The 20,387-nt window shown below is 38.6% G+C and overlaps 1 protein-coding gene and 1 long non-coding RNA gene across 5 annotated transcripts in view; one reads left to right on the top strand and one right to left on the bottom strand.

Moving 5' to 3' along the window:
• The window catches only part of LOC137193579 (uncharacterized), a 4,713-nt gene extending 4,062 nt beyond the window's left edge, over positions 1-651 (bottom strand). The window contains exon 1 of the long non-coding RNA XR_010930850.1: positions 467-651. This is a non-coding gene — a long non-coding RNA (uncharacterized lncRNA). The remainder of the gene's footprint in view (positions 1-466) is intronic.
• si:ch211-207d6.2 (sickle tail protein homolog) overlaps positions 1-20,387 on the top strand; it is a 118,641-nt gene that overhangs the window by 45,559 nt on the left and 52,695 nt on the right. For 3 of the 4 annotated variants that reach the window (XM_067604800.1, XM_067604801.1, XM_067604802.1), the window contains exons 3-5: positions 13,170-13,368; positions 15,675-15,879; positions 18,987-19,080. In XM_067604800.1, coding sequence (XP_067460901.1) covers positions 13,170-13,368; positions 15,675-15,879; positions 18,987-19,080 — 498 coding nt within the window. Of the gene's footprint in view, positions 1-126; positions 321-13,169; positions 13,369-15,674; positions 15,880-18,986; positions 19,081-20,387 lie in introns of those variants that run through there. The other variant, XM_067604803.1, reaches the window with a different exon arrangement.

The raw sequence follows: 20,387 nt of genomic DNA on the forward strand, positions 1-20,387 counted from the left end.
CTATAATAAGTGTCTTGTGTTGTGTCGTAAAGTTGACAAGTTAAACTGTTCTGCTAGTCAGACTGGTAAAGCCAGCATTATTTGCTGAGGTGGAGTTTTGTAATAGTTCACCAGCAACAGACAGAGAGAGAGGCGGGGTTTGTCAATGCACCTGATTTTGACAGAGGCATACTGTAGATAGAATAAACCGATAGGGAGGAGGAAATACAGTTGAAATTGACGTAAAGCGCTGGGATTTCATTTGCATGCCAAAACGCAAGTTATCTAACGTTAGGTCAGTATTTTGAACCGACATCCGCACTGCGACACTCTCCCTCCAGGTAAGCCCGTTGAAAATATTTAATGAGAACTTTCACTAACCACCTTTTTCACCGACCGACATGCAGTCTTTGTAGTTGCTTAAAATAAAAATATAGCAGAATTTACTCACACTAGCCACCACAGTTTAGACTTTTAGTTAACCTACCGACACCTTCATTCACACTTTAACTGAAGCCCGTATTCTTGTTTGCACAGCCGGACTAACGAGCTGCTCTGTAAACACGATGATGCAGGTGGTTTAGTGTCTGTTCAGCTGTAACACATAACCAAGTTACCTCTCTGCTCTATGGAGAGACATGTAGCGCAAACTCCTTGAACATCTTTTCATTTTCCGTTGCGTTGATTAGTAATATGTAAATAAGAAAAAACAAAACAAGAAATAAACATTTTGGTCCACTCCTCCGTTCGACGTTGTTATAATATACCAAATAGCCGTTATTTAAATTAAATATCAACTTGCAATATTGCTTTCTGTAAGATTTCTACCAGTCTTTTCACACCGGATAGTTGTACACCACCACTGTGGTGAGCGACAGCGAACTGTCAAACTATAGTAAAAGTAATAGTTAAGCAAGCCTGTATGACGGCATGTGACGTGTTTGCTTTGCACCGATGTCTGCCTCAGGGGCACATATCGTACAGAGTCTCCTTCTTACACCTGTAATCCAGTGGCGCTGGTGCACCTGTGTGCATTCACACTTGAAAGTAGCCTATGGCAAGCATCCTGCCTTTAATTATCCATAATTACATGTATCTCCAAATGCATTTAGATGAGTCATAACTAGAGTGTGGCAGGGCAATTACAATCTGCAATAGCATAGCAGTCTGAAAGAACAATAACTCAATGGCTCCCTGGATATAACCCAATATACAATATTTTATCTTTTTAAAAATATTTAACCTTTTTAAAGACATATCTTCAAATGTTTTTATATATTTAATTTCATAAATTAAATATCTTCAGTTTAGATTATGACCACCGAGATATTTTGAATTGGAGTTATATTTAGGTTTGGGTGATGTGGCTCAAAGCTCCTGATTTGTGCTCATCACGTTGATTCAAATAGTTAGGGGAGAACGGGGTAAGTCGAACCAGTGGGTAAAACGAACCACCCCCTGTATCTATGTAACCATAAACAAGCGTAATCATGTGACCACAAATTAAGAAAGCATAGTTCACATTACTCAATCCATCTTGGACTCAAGCACATGGAGAGAGAGGTCAGCAAAACAGAGCAAAAAAAAAAAATATTTTTGTCTGCCAAGTGAATTCATCATGTTACTAAAGTTATCAGTCTTGTATCTTAATTAAAATAGATACGTTGTGGACAAACATGTTAATTTAAGTCAGTGTAAGCTACAAAACAAGGTCATAAACTTAGTATAATTGTAGCTCTTAACCACTATGTGAAACAGTTTTGTCAAAATGGAGGTTGTGGGGTAAAATGTGCCAGTGATGTTGGGGCAAGTTGAGTCAGTGGGTGAATTTACCTCCAAAAATTAAAAAAATTATTTTCTGATATTTTAGAGACTAGAGACACTGTCCATGTTAATGTTTGATCACTGTTACAAGTGCTACAATGTTGATAATGTAAATTTAAGCCACACAATAGGTGTTCAATTGGGTTGAGATCTGGTGACTGTGAAGGTCATAGCATATGATTCACATCATTTTCATACTCATCAAACCATTCAGAGGAAATGAAAAGCAAAGGCTGGCCTTTTCCTACCATAATACTGCAAAAGTTACCTATGACAATTTCAGCTCTGAAACAAAAATAAGACACTAACTTAGTCCAACCATTGTAACGAGCAAACAGTATAATAAGCCTATACATCACACACACGCACATATGCACACAAATCACAGCGAGCACACAGCCAACATTAGCAACATGTTCATATTAATGACTGTTTTTCCAAATAAAGTGTAACATACACAACAGTGGCAGCAGCGGCCAGAATAATATCAGCTTGCATGGCGGCTGTTATTAGATTTTAAAAACATACCCTTTAATGATCACATTGATGAAAGTTATATGAAAACGAAACCCTGGAGTTGAAAAAAACCTTGGTTTTCTGCACCAAATTAGCTCTGGTGTAGGTCTCTCTTTCAGCTTTTAATTAAAAGTTAATCTTGGAAAAGGCAAGGATAATCCTCACTAGCTGTGGTTACACCTGGCTTGTTTATCAGTTTATTTCCTGCTAGCTTGTGATTGTGTCTGCTCCATTTCAGTGCACCGGTGCACCACAACACGTAATGGCGAAGGCCGGGAACACTGTTTAAACTATGTTTTTAAATGGAGTGTAATCTGCCTGTAATCTTTGTTATCTGTCAACCAGCGGCAACAATCACATGATCATCAGCTGACAAAACAAACAACAATGTCGGCCTACAGGGCAAAAGCCATGGTAGCTTTCCTAGCTGACAAATAATTGCCAACATGGATAGTAATGTTCACAATATGATTTTATGTTAACCTGAATGACATTTTATCAGTCTTCGTTGACTTGTTTATGTTTGTATGGGCCATGTAGTCATGGTGACGTAAACGCAGCTGCTGCCACTGAAATTTGGCGGTGGATCTGCCGGCTACGATGACTGTCAGATAGTGTGCCTACTCAGTGCAGCACAGGTGTTCCAGCATGGTAATGATCCGGATACATTCAGAACTGAAAGCCGCGTTTTCTTCCCAGCAACTGTGGAGGCCAAAAACTCTGATAGGCTGACAAAAGAGGCTTCTTTCATGTAACCCTTCACATTCCAACACAAACTGAATAGGCAGGTTTGAATGGATCAGTTCTTCTGAAACATTTTGTAGATCTCGTCACCATACAGCAGTAAAACATGTATTTTGAAAAGAAAAAACACGTTTCATACTTTCTCATATCTTAGCCAGTAAAATGTAATTAAAGACATCTTAAACATTTTCAGTAGTGATGAAATACGGATATCTGACAGTACAGATTGGTGGCATTGACTTTATTGGATAATATATAAAGTGCATTTTTAACTGCAGTGTTTAAATTGGCTGAAAGTTAATGTTTTTAAAGTCTTCTGCTTTCTTTACTCTTTACATTCTTTATCTTCTCTTCTCTCTCCTTTTCTTTTCCTCCTTCCTTGCTCCTCTCCTCCTCTTTTCCAGTCTTCTCACCCCATAACCCACATTTTGTCATTCTGACTGTCTGCTTTACTGTTGTTTCTGTACCAGTAATGTGAGGTGGAGAATGAAAGCAGTGCCAGGTCCATTTCAAAGGCTTGGCACTCTACCAAAGCTGTCAGAGGGTACAATGGCCGCTGCCTGACCTCAGTTTGGCACCTGACCACTGTCAAACATCAAAGACAGGCCTAGTGGAGCAATGATGATGTACTTGATTTACTTGTTAGTTTACGTTAGTCTGCTACTACAGCTTTATTAGGGCCTGAGCCCAAAGGGCAAAGACCCTATTGTATTTTGTGTGTTTGTTTCTTTCCTCTTCTTCTTCTTCTTCTTCTTCTTCTTCTTTCTTTATTATTATGCCACTTCAACCCTTAATTCGACCCCCTAAACATGCTCAAAAACTCAAATTTGATAAAATGTAAAAATTATCCCCCAAAGTGCCAAAATGTGCTCTATAGCACCACCTATGTATCTAATATGGCTGCCACTGCCCGTAGGAATGTTGTAGAGAGATTGAACCAAAACTTAATTATTCGTCTCATCAAGACCTACAAATTATATGCTGACACCCCTGACCTAAATCCAACAGGAAGTCTGCAGTGCGCTCATCAAAGTACGACTTTGTGCCAATTTTGGACCATGATCAAAAGCTATCTCCTCCTAGGGCATTAATGGTATCGGCTTCAAACTTATCACACTGTGCTGAACAAAATTTTTAAAACCTTTGTAATAACTCGAACGGTTTAGATCTAATAAGCCCTGAAAGTTGTAGTGCGACATCATACCTTACAATGTAAACCAATGGGGAGGCAATCTATGGGCATGGACTTTGTGTCAAACAAATGATTCTGATGTCTAAACTATAAGTCTGACCACTTTGAAACGTGTATCAATGGATTTGCGACGAAATATCCTACAAAAAATGTGATTTTTAATGTAGGATTTGGCCAAAGTCATGGGATTTATGAGGATATTTCACAAGAAGAGTACTCTGAAATCCTTCTCTCCAGTTGAGAGGGAGAGAGAGAGAATGGGAGGGGGGGATGGGTAAAGTCAGAACTGTCAGCCCAGGTCTGAAAACATCTACATGCCTGTGACAGAAGCCCTTGGACTGCGCCACACTCCAGTTACTTAGTGTTTCTTCACATCTGACAGCAGTGTTCAGTCCTTACTTTTTTTTCAAGGAGTACATGTGCTCATAAATGAAAAAAATTAGGAGCACACATATAACTTTAGGAGCACACTGAAAAATGTTCAAGTAACAGTTTCTTAAAGAAAACAATTCATTACATACATATTTACAATTTATCACTTACATATTTAAACTCTTTGTGTGTGTGTGTGTGTAAATCACAATTTATGTATTTTTTAGGGGTGCTTGATTATGGCAAAAATTATAATCACGATTATCTTGTTCAATATTGGATCACAATTATTTAACACAATTACTTTTTGACTGTCATTTTTGCCAATTGCCGATATTCATATATGCACATATTTTTCCCCACTTGGCTGAGGAGACTATTACACATGCAATCATATATTGTACTAATGATCAAGAAAGACTATAGCCTATATGAGGGAAGAACTTTAATGCTGAACTACTGAACTCCAGTCTTCCTAAGTTCTTGCTTCATATATTGTCATTCTTGATTATAGTATAATCTATGCTTGCATGCATAATAGCCTCCTCAGCCAGCTGGTAAAAATATGTGCATATATCGGCATCGGCAATCAGCCACAATGGGTTGGAAATATCAGCTTATCGGATATCGGCAAAAATCCAATGTCATGCATCCCTTGTTAAAAGTCTTTACATTCCTAAAAATAGACTTGATGAAAATTAGGAAATTAATTTGTTTTACACACAAACTCATCAAGGGTTTTCAATTTACTAATTGAAAAAACTGACTTTACATGGTGTGTCACAGTGGATAAAATAAATAGTCTTAACAGAAAAATAACACGTTGACTCCGTTTCTCACCTTGTATTTCATCTCCACCTCATCACATCACCCTCATATCACTTTAGAAAAAAACGTGTATGCGTGGTCTGTATGCATGAGGTGCACACATTCTCACCATGTGCGGGAAATGCCATATGCATGGTTTTTGTGTGTATGCATCATTTATGCATCTGGCCCCAGATTTTATTTGGCAACAGTTTGTAAATCATAGCTGGTGTCTTTGTTACACTGAAACAGTATTATGCAAATGTCTCTCATGCAAGTGCAGTGCAATAACCAGTATGATGTTTATTTTGATCAACAAAACCCTCTGCTATAGTCAGTGTCACTTTCTGTGTTCTTGGACATGTTCAGTTGTAGAAAAAACTGATTACACCAACTGACGCATTCTACTACAGCTGAGCAATGACTCATGTTTTATGGCTCCAGCTTAGGCCCACGTGACAGCACTAAAAACCATCATCAGTCCTCTCTTCAGACTACAGTGTGGGGGTGAGCTAATCTGACTCGTCAACTTCCCTCAGGTCTGTAATTAGTAGTCCTTGAAAATTTACGTTGTCTATTTGAGGTGGGAAGACCTCAAACACTCGACAGAAACACTCGACAGAGTTTTAGAGGACTGCATAATATGTGTTTCATGTTTTTGGATTTCAGTGCTTCAGGCAGTCCACAGTTATTTTCCTTTGTGTCATCAGCCTGTAGTTTGCTCCTTGTAATGTGAAGTAGCCAGACTGATTCCTTTTTAAATGGTTAGACTGATGACCTTTCATTAATTCACCTCCACTATGATGGAAGCCTCTCCCTTCCCACATACAAAATTACACTTCATGTCAGTGTTAATGTATTCAGTTATTTTTACAGATGTGTGTGTTTGTGTATGCATGGAGCAGACACACATTTACACATCATTAAAAATGAGTGAGTGACGACTTAAGCAGCTACTTACGCTGAAAGACATTCATTCATTCATTCAGTCATTCACTCATTCATCAGCTGTGTCCCAGCTCCATCATACACACTAATTCTATACAGGTATTGACTGTGTAGTGTGTACACTGAATAAGTGACAAAATTAAGTATACTCAAGGGTCAGTATACAGAATAAAACACTTTTTGTGTGTGCTGTAAATGTACCCTATTGTCCATCTGCACACATACTGCATTGATTTCTGGTACTAACTGCAAAAACAGTACACTATATAGCGGTGCACGATAATATTGGCACGTCATCAGTATCAGCTGATAAAGGCTTTAAAATGAAATATCAGCATCGGCCAGAAACCGATTTGTTGCCTTCTCCTCTGCTGCCTGTCTGTGCTTCCCTCCATGGACCTTTTCACCCTGACGGTCCCGGATCTTCCTCTGCAGGCCCCACTTCACTTTGCTGCCTGACAGACCGGCTGCTTCTTCCCACTTTAACCTGAATAACAAGCCTCAGGCTCGGTGCTCCGGTTGGATCCACACGGAGAGCCCCAGCTGGGAGGTTAAGGGAGGCTAGCTGGCTGTGCTTCCCTCCAGCCATGCTACAGCTAACACTCCGTTAACCTCCCAGCTAGCCCTGACTCTCCGTGTGGATTCACCGACCCCCAGATGTTATTATAAAGTGAAAAGAAGCAGTGCGTCTGTTGGGCAGCTGAGTGAAGTGGAACCTGTGGAGGAAGCACTGGGACTGTTAGGGTGGAATAGTCTGCTGAGGAGCTGCTGTACTCAGCTGCACAGATAGGAAACACCTTGGCTGACAGGATGTACCACTCTGTTTGAAAAACCTTTTGCTTTGGAGTGTGGACCAGAGATTAAATCCTACACATTAATCCTCTCTTGTCTAATAAACTCAAAGAAAACTCTACTGCTCCACCTACTTGGCAGGTTTATTAAAGTTTTAATGCTGAGCTCCTGAAATTCCTAAGTTCTTCCTTCATATATTGTCTTTCTTGATCATACTTAGTACAATCTATGATTGCATGCGTATTAGTCTCCTCAGGCAAGGGGAAAAAATATGTGCATATATCAGTATCGGCATCAGCAATTGGCCAAAATGAGTTGGAAAATATCGGCATAGCAGATATTGGCACAAAATGCAATATCGTGCATCCCTAATACTATGATAGTCTATAGAATGTAGCTACTTTATACAGTACTGTAAGTGTTTTATGGAATGGGGACACAGCTTTTGCTTATAGCAGAAAGGTTCTGATCCCTCTGGGTTGGGAATGAGTTGAGAGGTGTGTGCAGGAATTCAAGTATCTTGGGGTCTTGTTCTCGAGTGAAGGTAAGCGTGACCTGGTTGACCTGGTCCAGGATAAAGGGTGGAAAATGGATGGGTAGACAAAGGTTGGGATTTAGATGTTGGTTGTCAGCTCAGGTAAATGACCCCGAGTGAGTGTACAACTAGGATAGATGGATGGATGATAATGTCTCGTTGATGTTTGGTCCCTCTTTCACTTGGTTGATCTGTATGTACATCTTTCCATCTGCCTGAAAACTTTGGTCAAGACAACAACTCAACGACTGCTGACCAGATTGCCATGAAATTTAAAGGCTTGGTTCACCCAGATTACTTTCTGGTAGTGTTATCTATCCATGCACATGGTTTTGGTTTTATTTGTTCAGGTGCTGAAAGGAATTTGATTTGTGGTACTCACAGCATTGATAAATGACAAAACTAAACTAAAAGTAGAGACATTCATACCACAATGTCCTTTTTAGGCTTGTGCACATTTTAATCTTATTGTTGTAGAAGGTTTAAAATAGTGTTGTTTCAGTTTTATGACATTAACCGCAAAAAAATATTTGATATGAAGTGGTCGTGTTTGGCTGATGCTAGTTCAGTTAGATAATGGGTGTTGATACTGATTCAAAGTTGGTGGTTTTGTGACCCCTGACCTTTCATCTGGTACGACCACCGCCACATTTAGGCTCCCTAGAGAACGAACATTTCCTCTGCCTCCATCATTGGGTCACACTGTGATCTTTTTTTACACACAATATGAAAACATATACTGTGTTACAATGAAATGTGCTGTCGATCAGTGGTCTCCACTGATTTCAGTTATCCTGTGGTTTGTGTGTCACTTTGACACTAAAATTTTCACTTCCGCACAAAATATTGTACATTAATGTATTTACATTTGCTGAGACAATTCAATGATCGATATATTCTGAGGTATCTGGTATATTTGTGGAATGTTTTATTTGGAATAGAACTTGTAATATCTAGTATCACTAAATACTGGTACAAAACAGGCTCTCAACATATTTAATACACATTTATCCGTGTGGGCTGCAGTGTTGTTGAAGTTTGTTCAGAGTGAGCTTTTATTGGACTAAAGGAATAGTTCTTGTAGTTTTGAATAGAATATGTGCATTGGCTGTCTGACTGATGCTTAATGGAGCCTTGATTGTTCTGAGCTCTTGAGCTCTTGATGCTTGTCTGTTTTGTTCTGGCAGATATTTCCACATGTTCTGACAGGTCTGTGTGTTTACTAAAGGTTGGCTGCTTAGATAAAGGCTGCATTCATGTTCACTGCATGAAATTCGATCTGATTTCTCTAAATCCTTAACTTGAATTTTTCGTCTGAAGTTTGTGCTGTACATCATCAATGTGACAGCGAAGAGGTTGTGTTCATTATTGTGACTTTGAGAGCAAGTTAACCTGAAAAAGGTATGCTAGTGCTTAGTCTAAAAAAAGCATTGCCCATTCCTCCAAAAAGTAGCATTTTTAGATAAACGAGTTTGTGAGAATTTTATATACAGGACAACAAGTTGATATTTGTCATGTTGATTTGACTTGACAAATATCCAAACAGCTAAGACATTCGCTCATCCCATCGTGAAAGATGAATCCAACTTCACTTGAATTTTGTTGGCCCGTTGAATTAAACTGTTTCAGCCTATACCTGTGTGACTTTGCGTGTGTCTCTGGTCCCATATGGATGTGTGTATTTAGACATGATTTTGGAAAGTAAATGAAGAACTATGGAAGGTTGTCAAACCTTAAAACTGTTTTGGTACTGACTGAAATGTGTCCATAACACCAACTAGGTCTGGGCGATAAAACGATCTCGATATGGGATCACAATTAAGGTTATGTTGTTAAAAACTTCAGACATTTTTTTACTTGATATGAATAGATCTAACAGACTATCACACAGCAGAAATAAACACAACAACAGCCAGTCAGTCTGCAGCATTTGGCTTGTCCATTTCCTACCACAAAGCATTGTTTGAGCTACCAGTGGAGAAAGTGGATGTCCTTTGGAAAAGAGGAAAAAAATGAGTGGAATCAAGGGGCACTAAAGCGATATGATGATACCTCAGTGTCCTCAGATTAGCCTCTATGTCAGAGTTTGTCCCCAGGTAAACAGTGAACCTAGACTGGCAAAGAGGGACAAACTCCGCCAGTGCTAGTGCTAACATTAGCAGGGCTACAGTTGCCCATAATGTCTAAAGTGACCTAGCCTGAATAAACTTATATTAGAATATATTAACAATCATAAAAATAAGGCCAAAAACACACAAAAAAGTTAAATTAAGTTGCAAATCAACTTATCATATACCTGCCATTAAACTGTCAGTCATCAACATTTAAATATAGTGTTGTACCTCTATATTTCACTCTCCTTTTACTCTTTGTCTTGCCTCTGTCTCCAGTGTCACCCCTGATCTTCTCAAAATCAGCTTGGTCTCACGTCATCATCATCATCATCATCAAGTAACAGTCAGTGTTGAACTGTGTTTGACCTCCCTGCCCACACTGCATCTGTGTTAGTTCAGACCAGTGGGGGCTTGTAACTCAAAAAAATTGGGGAGGACAGGAGGAAAAAAGCGGCAGAAACAAGGCACATAGAGGCATGAGGGAGAGTGCAGAGTTAAAGCACCCCAAATAACAATCACTCCCACAAAACACTCAATGCAGAGTGAAAAACAAGAGACATCCATAGAGTGAAACAGATGAAAGAGCAGAGGGAGTTAATAGACAGGTAATTAGAATAGTTATAATTACAATTAAAATAAGTTCTCTTTCAAATCAAACATCCCAAGATGTGAGTGGAAAGTATTGTTCTTGCAACTGCATTTATAACCTTTTTTTTTGACTCAAACATAGCTTAACCATGTCATGTGATATGCTACTTCAGTACATTGTACGAGCAAATATTACTGGGACCACTACAGAAAATTGCAGATGAACATTTAACATCCAGGAATTCACATTATAGACACTACCACTGACTATCCTTGTAACACATTGGTCACAATTTCACACACTGACCATGCACAGTCCAGCCATATACTAGGTTCTGACCTAGTCTTGTTACTCATCAGATGTGTTTACAGATACATGCCATCCACACAACTCGTGCAGTGTGATGAGAGTGAGACAGACAGACAGATGAGGGTGTATCCTGGTGTAATGCAGACTAATATGGATGTGTGGGCCTGTTAGCCACAGGGCATTACTCAGCGGAGTGTGGCAGAGAGCAGCTCAACAATGGCTTACCTTGTCATTACATAGCAGTGACTCAGTATTTCTGTGCGTTAATATGTGCATGCATATGAGTGCGTCTGTGTGTGTGTGTGTGTGTGTGTGTTTGTGTATGTGCATGCATTTGTGCACACGTCAGGTTGCGAACATCAGCTCAGCGGCCATGCATCAGTGAGAGCGTGTGCATACAGGACTATGTCACATTGCAGGGCTGCCAAGAGGAAATCCACTTCAGAACACTCACCTCAGATCACATCACTGATTTACACACACAGTCTAACACACACACTGTTTGTACCCCTATACTTGTGAGGACCATCACTGACATAATGTATTCCACCCTAACCTTTACCATTATAACTACATGCCAAACCTAGGAGTTTTATCCATCATTTCTATCAGCTCTGATAATACTGTAGTCACCAAGTTAATAGATGGGATATGGGAACATAGTGACATCACAAGCAGTCAGTTTATTTGGAAGTCAAACTGAAATTGAGCCAATCTGAAATGTTGCTAATAATCTGTCATTGGACAGGATAAAAGTGCACACAGTGAGGTCATAGCATCGGTTGAAGCAGGAAGTGGGTCTGTGAACTGTGACAGTTGTTTACAACAGTTCACCTTTGTTTTCTCCTCTCTTTGACATTATGTGTTCAATGAGTACAGTGTTATTATCACTCAGTGAAATGATGGACAAAACTACAAAAATAAGACCCAAGTTGTAATAAAATGGAGTTATCCTTTCTTTCATCTTTGTTTCTGGATTTTTCAATGAGGGAGAAGGAGTAGATGTAATGCAGAGGGTTCTGGTGTAAAAACACAGCGTCATTCTGCAAAAATGTGAACCAGGCTCAACTTTTGCCAAAACACTACATGACATCATCTGGCAAGGTGCTGCATTGGCCAATCACATACATGTAAAGCACAATCCTGGTGGATTACTTTGGATTACGTGAAAAGAGTACTTCTATCATTTAAATCAACAACAGTCACTACAGAAGATAAAATAGTTGCCGCCGTGATAACTTTCCTAACTGTGTATTATAAACTGCTGTGCAATGTTCTGACATCTGATAAGCTTTCATATTCAGAAATCTGTTACTCAAACTGACTTCATGGATTGAATTTCTTGTCTGTTTTTCAATGCAAGGTCGCGTAAATGGCGAATTGCGTGTGCCATCATTTTTCAAGGGCGGACACTGCAGCTTCTGTTATTGGTAGTATACCGTCTAACCACTGCTGCATCTGTGTTTTGGCTTCTGTTCAGTAGCCTGCTGATGATCTTGTATCCTCCCCCATCTTTATGAAGTCTCACAATCTGGTTTACTTGTTCAGGGACATTTGTGGTGTTCACATATTCTTTTATAACCTTGTTCAGGCAATTAGCCTTTACAGTACTCACTTTTGTTGCATTGAGGTTGTACTTTGAGGCTTGTATTTTCAATTTAGTCTATCTAACCTGTTTTTAATTACAAATAAGATCAAATGCCCTACACTCCACCCTAAAAATATTACAATTATTGTAGGATAATACAATGTTGAATCATTCAGTGTTTTAGTGATATTGCACAGGGGTGTACTAAGTTTTGTTATATACTGTATCTTATTCCTCTGTGCCGTAGACCTCCTTTGCTGTCCAAAAGCTATTAAAACACATCAGTGAACCACACAGCTGCACTGGATGACATGTTTCTTCATTATGAAGAGATTGGTCATGTTAGTTTGTGTAGAGTAACAGCTCCAAAGACTAATAACAGCGATCAACAGCGTTTTCAGTCTCAGGAGGGTAGTTCTGTTTAAGGCAGATGCCAGTGAGCATGTAGGCAGCACAGGAATGTGGGTTTGTTTACAGAGCTCCACTATTACAACCTCCTAACTTTGTTCTAAATTACTCACTTGAGTAATCTTAGTTTAGGCTTTGAGACTAGACATTTGTAAAAGAAAGCCCATGTCACAAGGTGGAGATGTGGGGTTTCAAGTTTATCAGACAGGGAGTTGCATTATGGGAAGTGTAGGAACCAGTGTTTTTGAAGCTTGACTTGAATATTCATCTCTATTCTTAATGTTATCATGTTGGATAGGATAATTTCCTGATACTGCTGTTTTCTTACCTGGAATGTATTTTAACGCTTCACGGTTATTTTTCCAGTGATTGTGAGTTAGGCCCATGCCACCATCTAGAACCTCATATAATCACAATGTAATTCAGTCTGTTTTCTTTTTCATGCTGTCCAGGTGAGGAGCCCCAGGCCCCCTGAAAGCCCCCCCTGTGCAGGTGTGCTGGGCTTGGCAGAGCAGCAGGACCCTCTGGCTGCAGACACCATGCCTGATGGAGAGGTGCTGCCCCCCACTGTCCCCTTTACAAGGGGCTGTAAAGCCCGAGCAAGTCTACCTGTAGGCCGCTCGAGTGGTCAGACAAGAGAGAGGTCACTTGGTAGGTAGACACATACATTCACACTCACACTCACACACCAACACACACACACAGTGAAGTTGGAATAGTTGCAATAGTCTTAAAACAATATCTGTAAAACCTCTAGTACCTTACATCAGCCTAGACAGTCTGACAAAACTACTAAGAAACTACATTAAGAACTTCATGAGCAGGTGCACATATCTGAGATTTGATAATTAGCAATCAACAACCCTAAAGTGTTATACAAGACTAACGGTTTCACAAAAAAGGACACCCAAGAGTAAAGAGAGGAACAGTGCAGAGCTCAAAGTCTGCCTGTACGCCGCTCAAGTGGTCAAAACATAAATATTGCAGATGTCTTATTAGGGAACCTGCAACAAATAGAAAATATAAATGAATTGTTTATGATGTGTCATCAGATCACACTCGAATTGTGAGAATGGTTTGACATAGATAATAAAAAACGCAGTTCTAAAGCAAAGCAGTCCATGACTTAGATAGGAGGGGGTCAAGAAGATGTTGACAGATGAGAAAATATATATTCCATCACAGGTGAAGTCACACTGTCAGGTGATAATCCAAGATGATAGTGGACAGACACCTGGGGCAGCTGTCTGAGTGACAAGTTTCCTAACTACTAAACTGTACAAGTTGCCAAGCCAATAATAAAAAAAAATAATCAAAAAACATAAGTTGTTGAACCTCTCAGTAAATTGGCAGCCATGATGATGATATGATGAATTTTATTGATTTTTCATTATTTGTTTGTTATTTTTGTTATTTTTCCCCCTTAATTTCAGCATGATATTTAAACTCCAAAATTCATTCAGGTTAAGGCATTATCATTCATATCATATCATTATCATTCAGTATAAATAAAACAAGTGTTTTTGTCCTGTAGAAAAAGGCTGACCGTCTGTGTATGACTCGTACGACAAGTTGTACAAAAAAAGTCTAAATACAAAAAATGCTGAATGCAACAAATTCTCTCAAATCACTTGTACATACCACTTAAGAACAAATCTGTTACTACAAGTGTTTCTTGCATGAGGCCCATTACACACAGCTACACAGGTGATTTCACTTATAGGTTGGACAGAGACTCCTCAGGACTGTGAGTGTATACAGACAGCACTGGACTGATGTTTTTCTGAATCTCCTGTTAGTTTTCCTGCATCTGTTACAGCTTTATGAACGGAGTTTGTTGACCCCAGTAAACTTGCTTTAACTTTAACTTTAAACCAGATCTAAAGAGCCAGAACAACTAAAAAGACCTCTGTGGGTGTGCAAGGCCTTTAAACAACAACATAAAGCCAAAAATAAACCAAACTGCAATTAATCTGATCTTTTTGAAGCTTATAATTGAAGTTTTTGATGACACTGTTAGAGGGGAGTTCAACTCACTTTAAAGGCTGCATTTACAGGTATTGTAGTTAAAACTTAATTTTTACAAACTGTAGTAAGCACCTGTTGTGTCCATCTTACCAGTTCACTGTGTCTGTTTCTTCTTCTTTGTCACACTTAATCACACCTTGCACCTTGTAACTGTGTTGAGGAAGGTACTATAAAGTAAAGATCATTATTATTAGTATTGTTGTTGTTATTAGTACCGTTTTACTGTTCCTGTAGATCTGTAGATCTGTTTTTACACAGTAAATAGCTAGCAGTCACCAAGGCCAAGTTGACCATGGGCACTGGAAGCCATACCTCCTTCACAAAATAAAAAGCCTTATAATGGTTTGCTTGTGGAATGCTTAATTGTGAAGCAGCTACAGGAAGTTTTATGTTTACCTTAAGAAAGAATTTTACCAATGTTAAACAGATAAATTAATTTATATAAAGTATCTTGATCAGCATATCAAAGAAAAGTAGCTGAACTGACAATGATCAGAAATAGATAAGAATTTTCATATTAATCATCCCTGGGCCAACGCTGTGCACAAGGCAGCTCACACTTCACAGCATAGCCACTGCATGCATAGAAACAGGTTTATTTTAAATACCAACAACTATCCCATTATAAAGTTTAGAAATGCTCAGATTGCATACAGGGAACCAGGAGTGGCCCAACCCCAATCCATCAGATCTGTGGATGGGACTGATACGCCTCTGCTAAAGGTTATAGGTAACAGATAACAGTACTGTATTCGTTAAATATGTACTGTAATTGTGACTTAACACAGTCTAACAGTGACCCAGGGGTAAGGCACACGTCTTGTAACTTTAATGTTGTCTTTACTCAGAAATTGTACATTCTGATTGATGGATGTGGCAGTATCACATTGCACAACTCTGTCATAAATCCCTCCCTGACTGTGTGTCAGGTCCTGGTGTGCTGTACCTGCAGTATGGAGAGGAGACAAAGCAGGTCCGGATGCCTGTAGAGATCGGCAGTCATGACACTCTGCGGGCTCTGTTTGTCACCGCCTTCCCCCAGCAGCTCACCATGAAGATGCTGCAGTCTCCCAACATGGCCATCTACATCAAAGACACCAGCCGCAATGTCTACTACGACCTGGAGGACATCAGGTGAGGGACTTGTGATCCAGTAGGTTCACATGATCATATGAAATTCACCAACATGCAAGCCTCCTATAGATTACTGTAGGAACAGAACAGACTGAACATATTACCTGTTGGATTCTTTAACCCCTTCATTTGGGGGGGTTGGTGTTACATTGGTCTTAAACTCAGTTGCAGTTAAAAAAGGTGGTGAGTATAGCTTATTGGATATATTGGCTTTTTGGATGCTTTAAGATTTTAAGAATTTCCACAAACAAATTTGATGTCATGAGTGTTTCAGGCTAGTTTTGTGTAAGGTTGTCCCAATATCTTTCTAGCACCTGTAGGACCTTTCTAGTACTTAACTTTTAACATTTTATCTTAACAAGTCAATTTGTCTATTACAGAATGCTACATAATTTATTAAATAATGTATTAAACATGATCTCCCATCCCATTAGCAGATGGCTTCTCTCCTTTATACTAAATGAAATTACTCAGTGAACAGTAGAAGTCCTTATTAGAGTCATTACAAAGAACATAAGTTTATTTGAGTAGCTTAAGAAAAAGATTAACTGCAGACAAAACTGCTTTAATTAAACAAAAAATAACTAATAAATGTAAACACATGCAAATAAAACAAAAAAATACTAAACATTCAACATGAAATTGAAGCACAGAATAGCTCAATAAGGCAATGGATAAATGCTTTGTTGCACACAAAATAATAATAATAATAATAATAATAATAATAATAATAATAATAATAATAATAATAATAATAATAATAATAATAATAATAATAATACAAAGTATTTTTCTACCATCCTTTTTTGCACTGGGTGAAAGCCAAGTTTACCTATGTCTAAAAGTAGGCCTGATGGCAGGTTAAATGAAAAGTAGAAGCAGACACTGAAGGTGAAACAAAGCCAGTGGAAGGAGGTTGCAGCGAGGTTAAAAGTTGATCAGTATTTGAGCTTCCTTGACTGTTGGATTTTGCATTCTGAGGGAATCTACAGAGCTGGTGAGTAGTTCAGGGGGTGTAGAGCACAGTAAGCACATACACTGTCCTGGCATGGCTCTGCTTGTTGATTTGTATACTGCTATTTTGTTTTGCCACACAAAATAGGGAGGTGGTCGGGTGGATGGTGGGTGTACAAAGCGCTGTCTCATTTACATTTTATACATTTCTTACCATGCTTGTCATTTGTTTGTTTAGCCAGTGTAACATCTTTATCTGTAGCATTGCTAGCTCATACTATCCAAGGCTTGTTTGTGTTTAGCATTATTTTTTTTTAGTTACTGTACATCAGCATTTTCTGCTTAAATCAAGACAGATAAATGTTGTTTAAATTCAAATTATTAATTGATTCATTTTTTCATTCTCTGCTTCTTGAGTTAAATGTTAGGTTTCTTTGCTCTGACTCACCATACTTTCCTAGGAGTTAAAGGGGGGTGGCAACAAAACACCTGCTTTTTGATTATTGGTGACATAATCAGTTATGTCACCTGTTGTAGGTGTGAGAGACTGACACCTGTGAGAGAAATATGGTTTTGACTAATCTGATTACGCAGTAGATTGTAGGGCCTACTTAAGGGAGTTGTTGTTTGTCAGTAGAGAGGGGGAGGATGTGAGTAAGTTTGATGAGTTGAGTTGTCTTCAGTTAACCCAGGTTTGATTTAGATTTTCTTTTCATCCTTTAGAGATACATGTGTGCTTTTTCACGGTGTATATAAGTCACCTTTTTTCACTCACTGAAGTTGCTGGGTTTGCCTCCTATTACCCTCCTACACACTGATGCCAGGCCTCCTCCCTTAAACCAAGACCATGATATTTCCCCAACTTTCTCAAGGTGCTGTGAATGCCTAAACATGACCATAAAAAATATAAATCATGCTTTAGTTGCCATTAGGGATGTGCAGAGATCCCAGTATTTGTATTTGTATCTGTATTAGTTGAGGCAGCATAATTATTTGTATTTGTATTTGTATTCGAATAAAAGTGGGAAGAGGCTTAAAAATCCTGTTTTTGTTTTTATTACACTTTTAATTTTAGAAAATTAAGTTGTTACAATAAGTGTTCCCAGAGGTCCCCACATTGGGTCTTGAACTGGAGTCTCCCAGATCATAGATGACTGCGCTGATTACTGAGCTAAAACTTTACTCATCGCCTCATTACCTATTTATATAACCATAACACAGAGACAGCACACTGTGTAATGTGTAGGGAGGAACTTCAAAGGCAATTATTGCTTTGTACTTTTCATTTATTGCCTATTTTTTACAACCTAACTTTTGTAAAGGAGAAAGGGAACAACAGGTTATGGAGAGTCCCTTGGGAGCACTTCGCTTGTGTCAGTAGCTCAGCTTTATCTCTGGGGAACACCCCCAACAAATAATTTTTTAAATATTTGTATGAAACAAATATTCGTATAAAACCCACTATTTGTGCTTTGCTGAATAATGTATTTGTATTTGGGCACACCCCTAATTGCCATGAGTGGATATTGTAGAAAAACAGATGAAATATGTTGACAGTGAACATTTTGCGACCTGGGGGACACTGTACACTGACTACAAATTTCCTCATCATGTTGCTTAAAATGTTTGTGCAGCATTACCTCTCTCAATACATATTTGCTGTTATTTTAATGTCATTTCTAGGAGATAAGGTTGGTTTGGAAAGTGTCAGCTGATCAATTATGGTTACTGAGTCCAATTCATAAAATTGTTTACATAGACAATTACATGATGAAGATCCAACTGGAAACAAGAACAATCACTCATTAAAAATCTATTTAAAGTGAGTTTTTACTACATTTTATTACATGCTGCGTAGCAATAAGAAGTGAACAGAACACCCCTTTATAAAGTATATTACAATCTGATCCATGTGATCATTCACTGATTTCGGTTTTACATGAACTGAAACTGAATCTAGATGTTAAATCATTTGAGACATACTTCTGTATGATAATTCTGCATATGATGAAGTGACACAGCCATTTCGTTTTATGTCAGACAAAGTCAGCCGTGAGATTGCAGCTGCCTCACACACAACTCAGAAACTAAATCTCTGCTGATTTAGACCTGACACACTTGTCATTATCTCTGTGTGTTCTGTTTCCTTCTAGAAACATCACATCCCACTCCTGTCTGAAGGTTTATCATAAAGACCCAGCACATGTTTTCAACCGCCACGCCAGACCTGCCACCACAGAGGGAAGGGTGAGTCAACAAACTGTCTCTTTCTCTCTCCATCCTCCGTATTTTTCATTGTATCCTATAGTGTTGATATAGTGACTATGTATAAAACAACCTCATACCAACTCCTGTCTGTCTGTCAGATTTCTTTCTTTATTAGGATTCCTGTTAGCACCAGCATAAGCATTGGCTATTCTTCCTGGGGTCCACCACTCATACAGTCATACACACTCATACACACTATAGCCACATAAACACAACAAACAAAACAGCTCACCTCATTGAATTAATAATCAAGTACATACAGAAGAGAAACAAAATTGTCATCCTTTCAACAAGCATTAAGCCAAACACAAAATTATAAATCAATCACAGTTCCTCAAGAATTCATAGCAAACTTGATTTTTTTTTTCTTCATACCAATAAACAGAAATTCTTGTCTGAATGACCTTCTTAAATTATATATTTATCCATCCTGCGCTTTTACACATTTAATTACAAGAAAATAAGGTATTAAATAACATTTCTCATTCTCTGCCAAGGGGATTTCTGCTTTCACCCAGGTTTATGTTTTATATCTTACACCATTTTTTTCCTAGTTTACACACACACACAGTTGAATTATAGTTCCTGAAATGTTTGGAGGTACTGTTTTAACAAAACTTTAAAACCTATTTTTAGTATTCTCTTGAACAATATGCACTGACAATCAATTCCAGCAGACCATGGCTCTGTACATGACTGTGTTCTGTATCATAGTTGTTTTTGCTTTAGGTAGCATGAACCCTCTTTCTGTTGCATATCATGTTTGATAATTGTGTTGAGCAAACTGAGAGAATAACCTTTCATATAGTATCTTTGGTGATTGTGTGACCAGTCCATTTCTGAATAAATTTAACAAAGCATAGGTGGATCTCTGACTGACAGTTAGCCAACTCAGACTATCATGCATGTCTTTTACATTAGCACTGTAAAGCACAGTGTGCCACTTTATTTTTATCACTTTCATTGAAGCACTGGACCAAATCAAGAAACAGTAATCAAGCTGTGGCAGACTGTGTTTCAGACATGAATGATGAGACTTTGAGGAATGATGTGATTTTCAGGCGGGAGCTTTCTGCCTTCTAGGAATCCTAAACAGGTTATAGGTAAAATAGGTTGTCAAACTTATCTGACTACTTATAGACAACACTGTATATCCGTGTTGTAATTACCACCTGTGGCCAGTATAATAATGCAAGAGCATGTTGGATAATATTGGTGTTTGCAGGGGGGCTGCAATTACACCCCCCACATTAGTATGAACCCTTGGAATTAGAATGGCTACATGA

Source organism: Thunnus thynnus, chromosome 12 (assembly GCF_963924715.1).
Source record: "Thunnus thynnus chromosome 12, fThuThy2.1, whole genome shotgun sequence".
In the NCBI taxonomy this organism is placed as follows: Eukaryota; Metazoa; Chordata; class Actinopteri; order Scombriformes; family Scombridae; genus Thunnus; species Thunnus thynnus.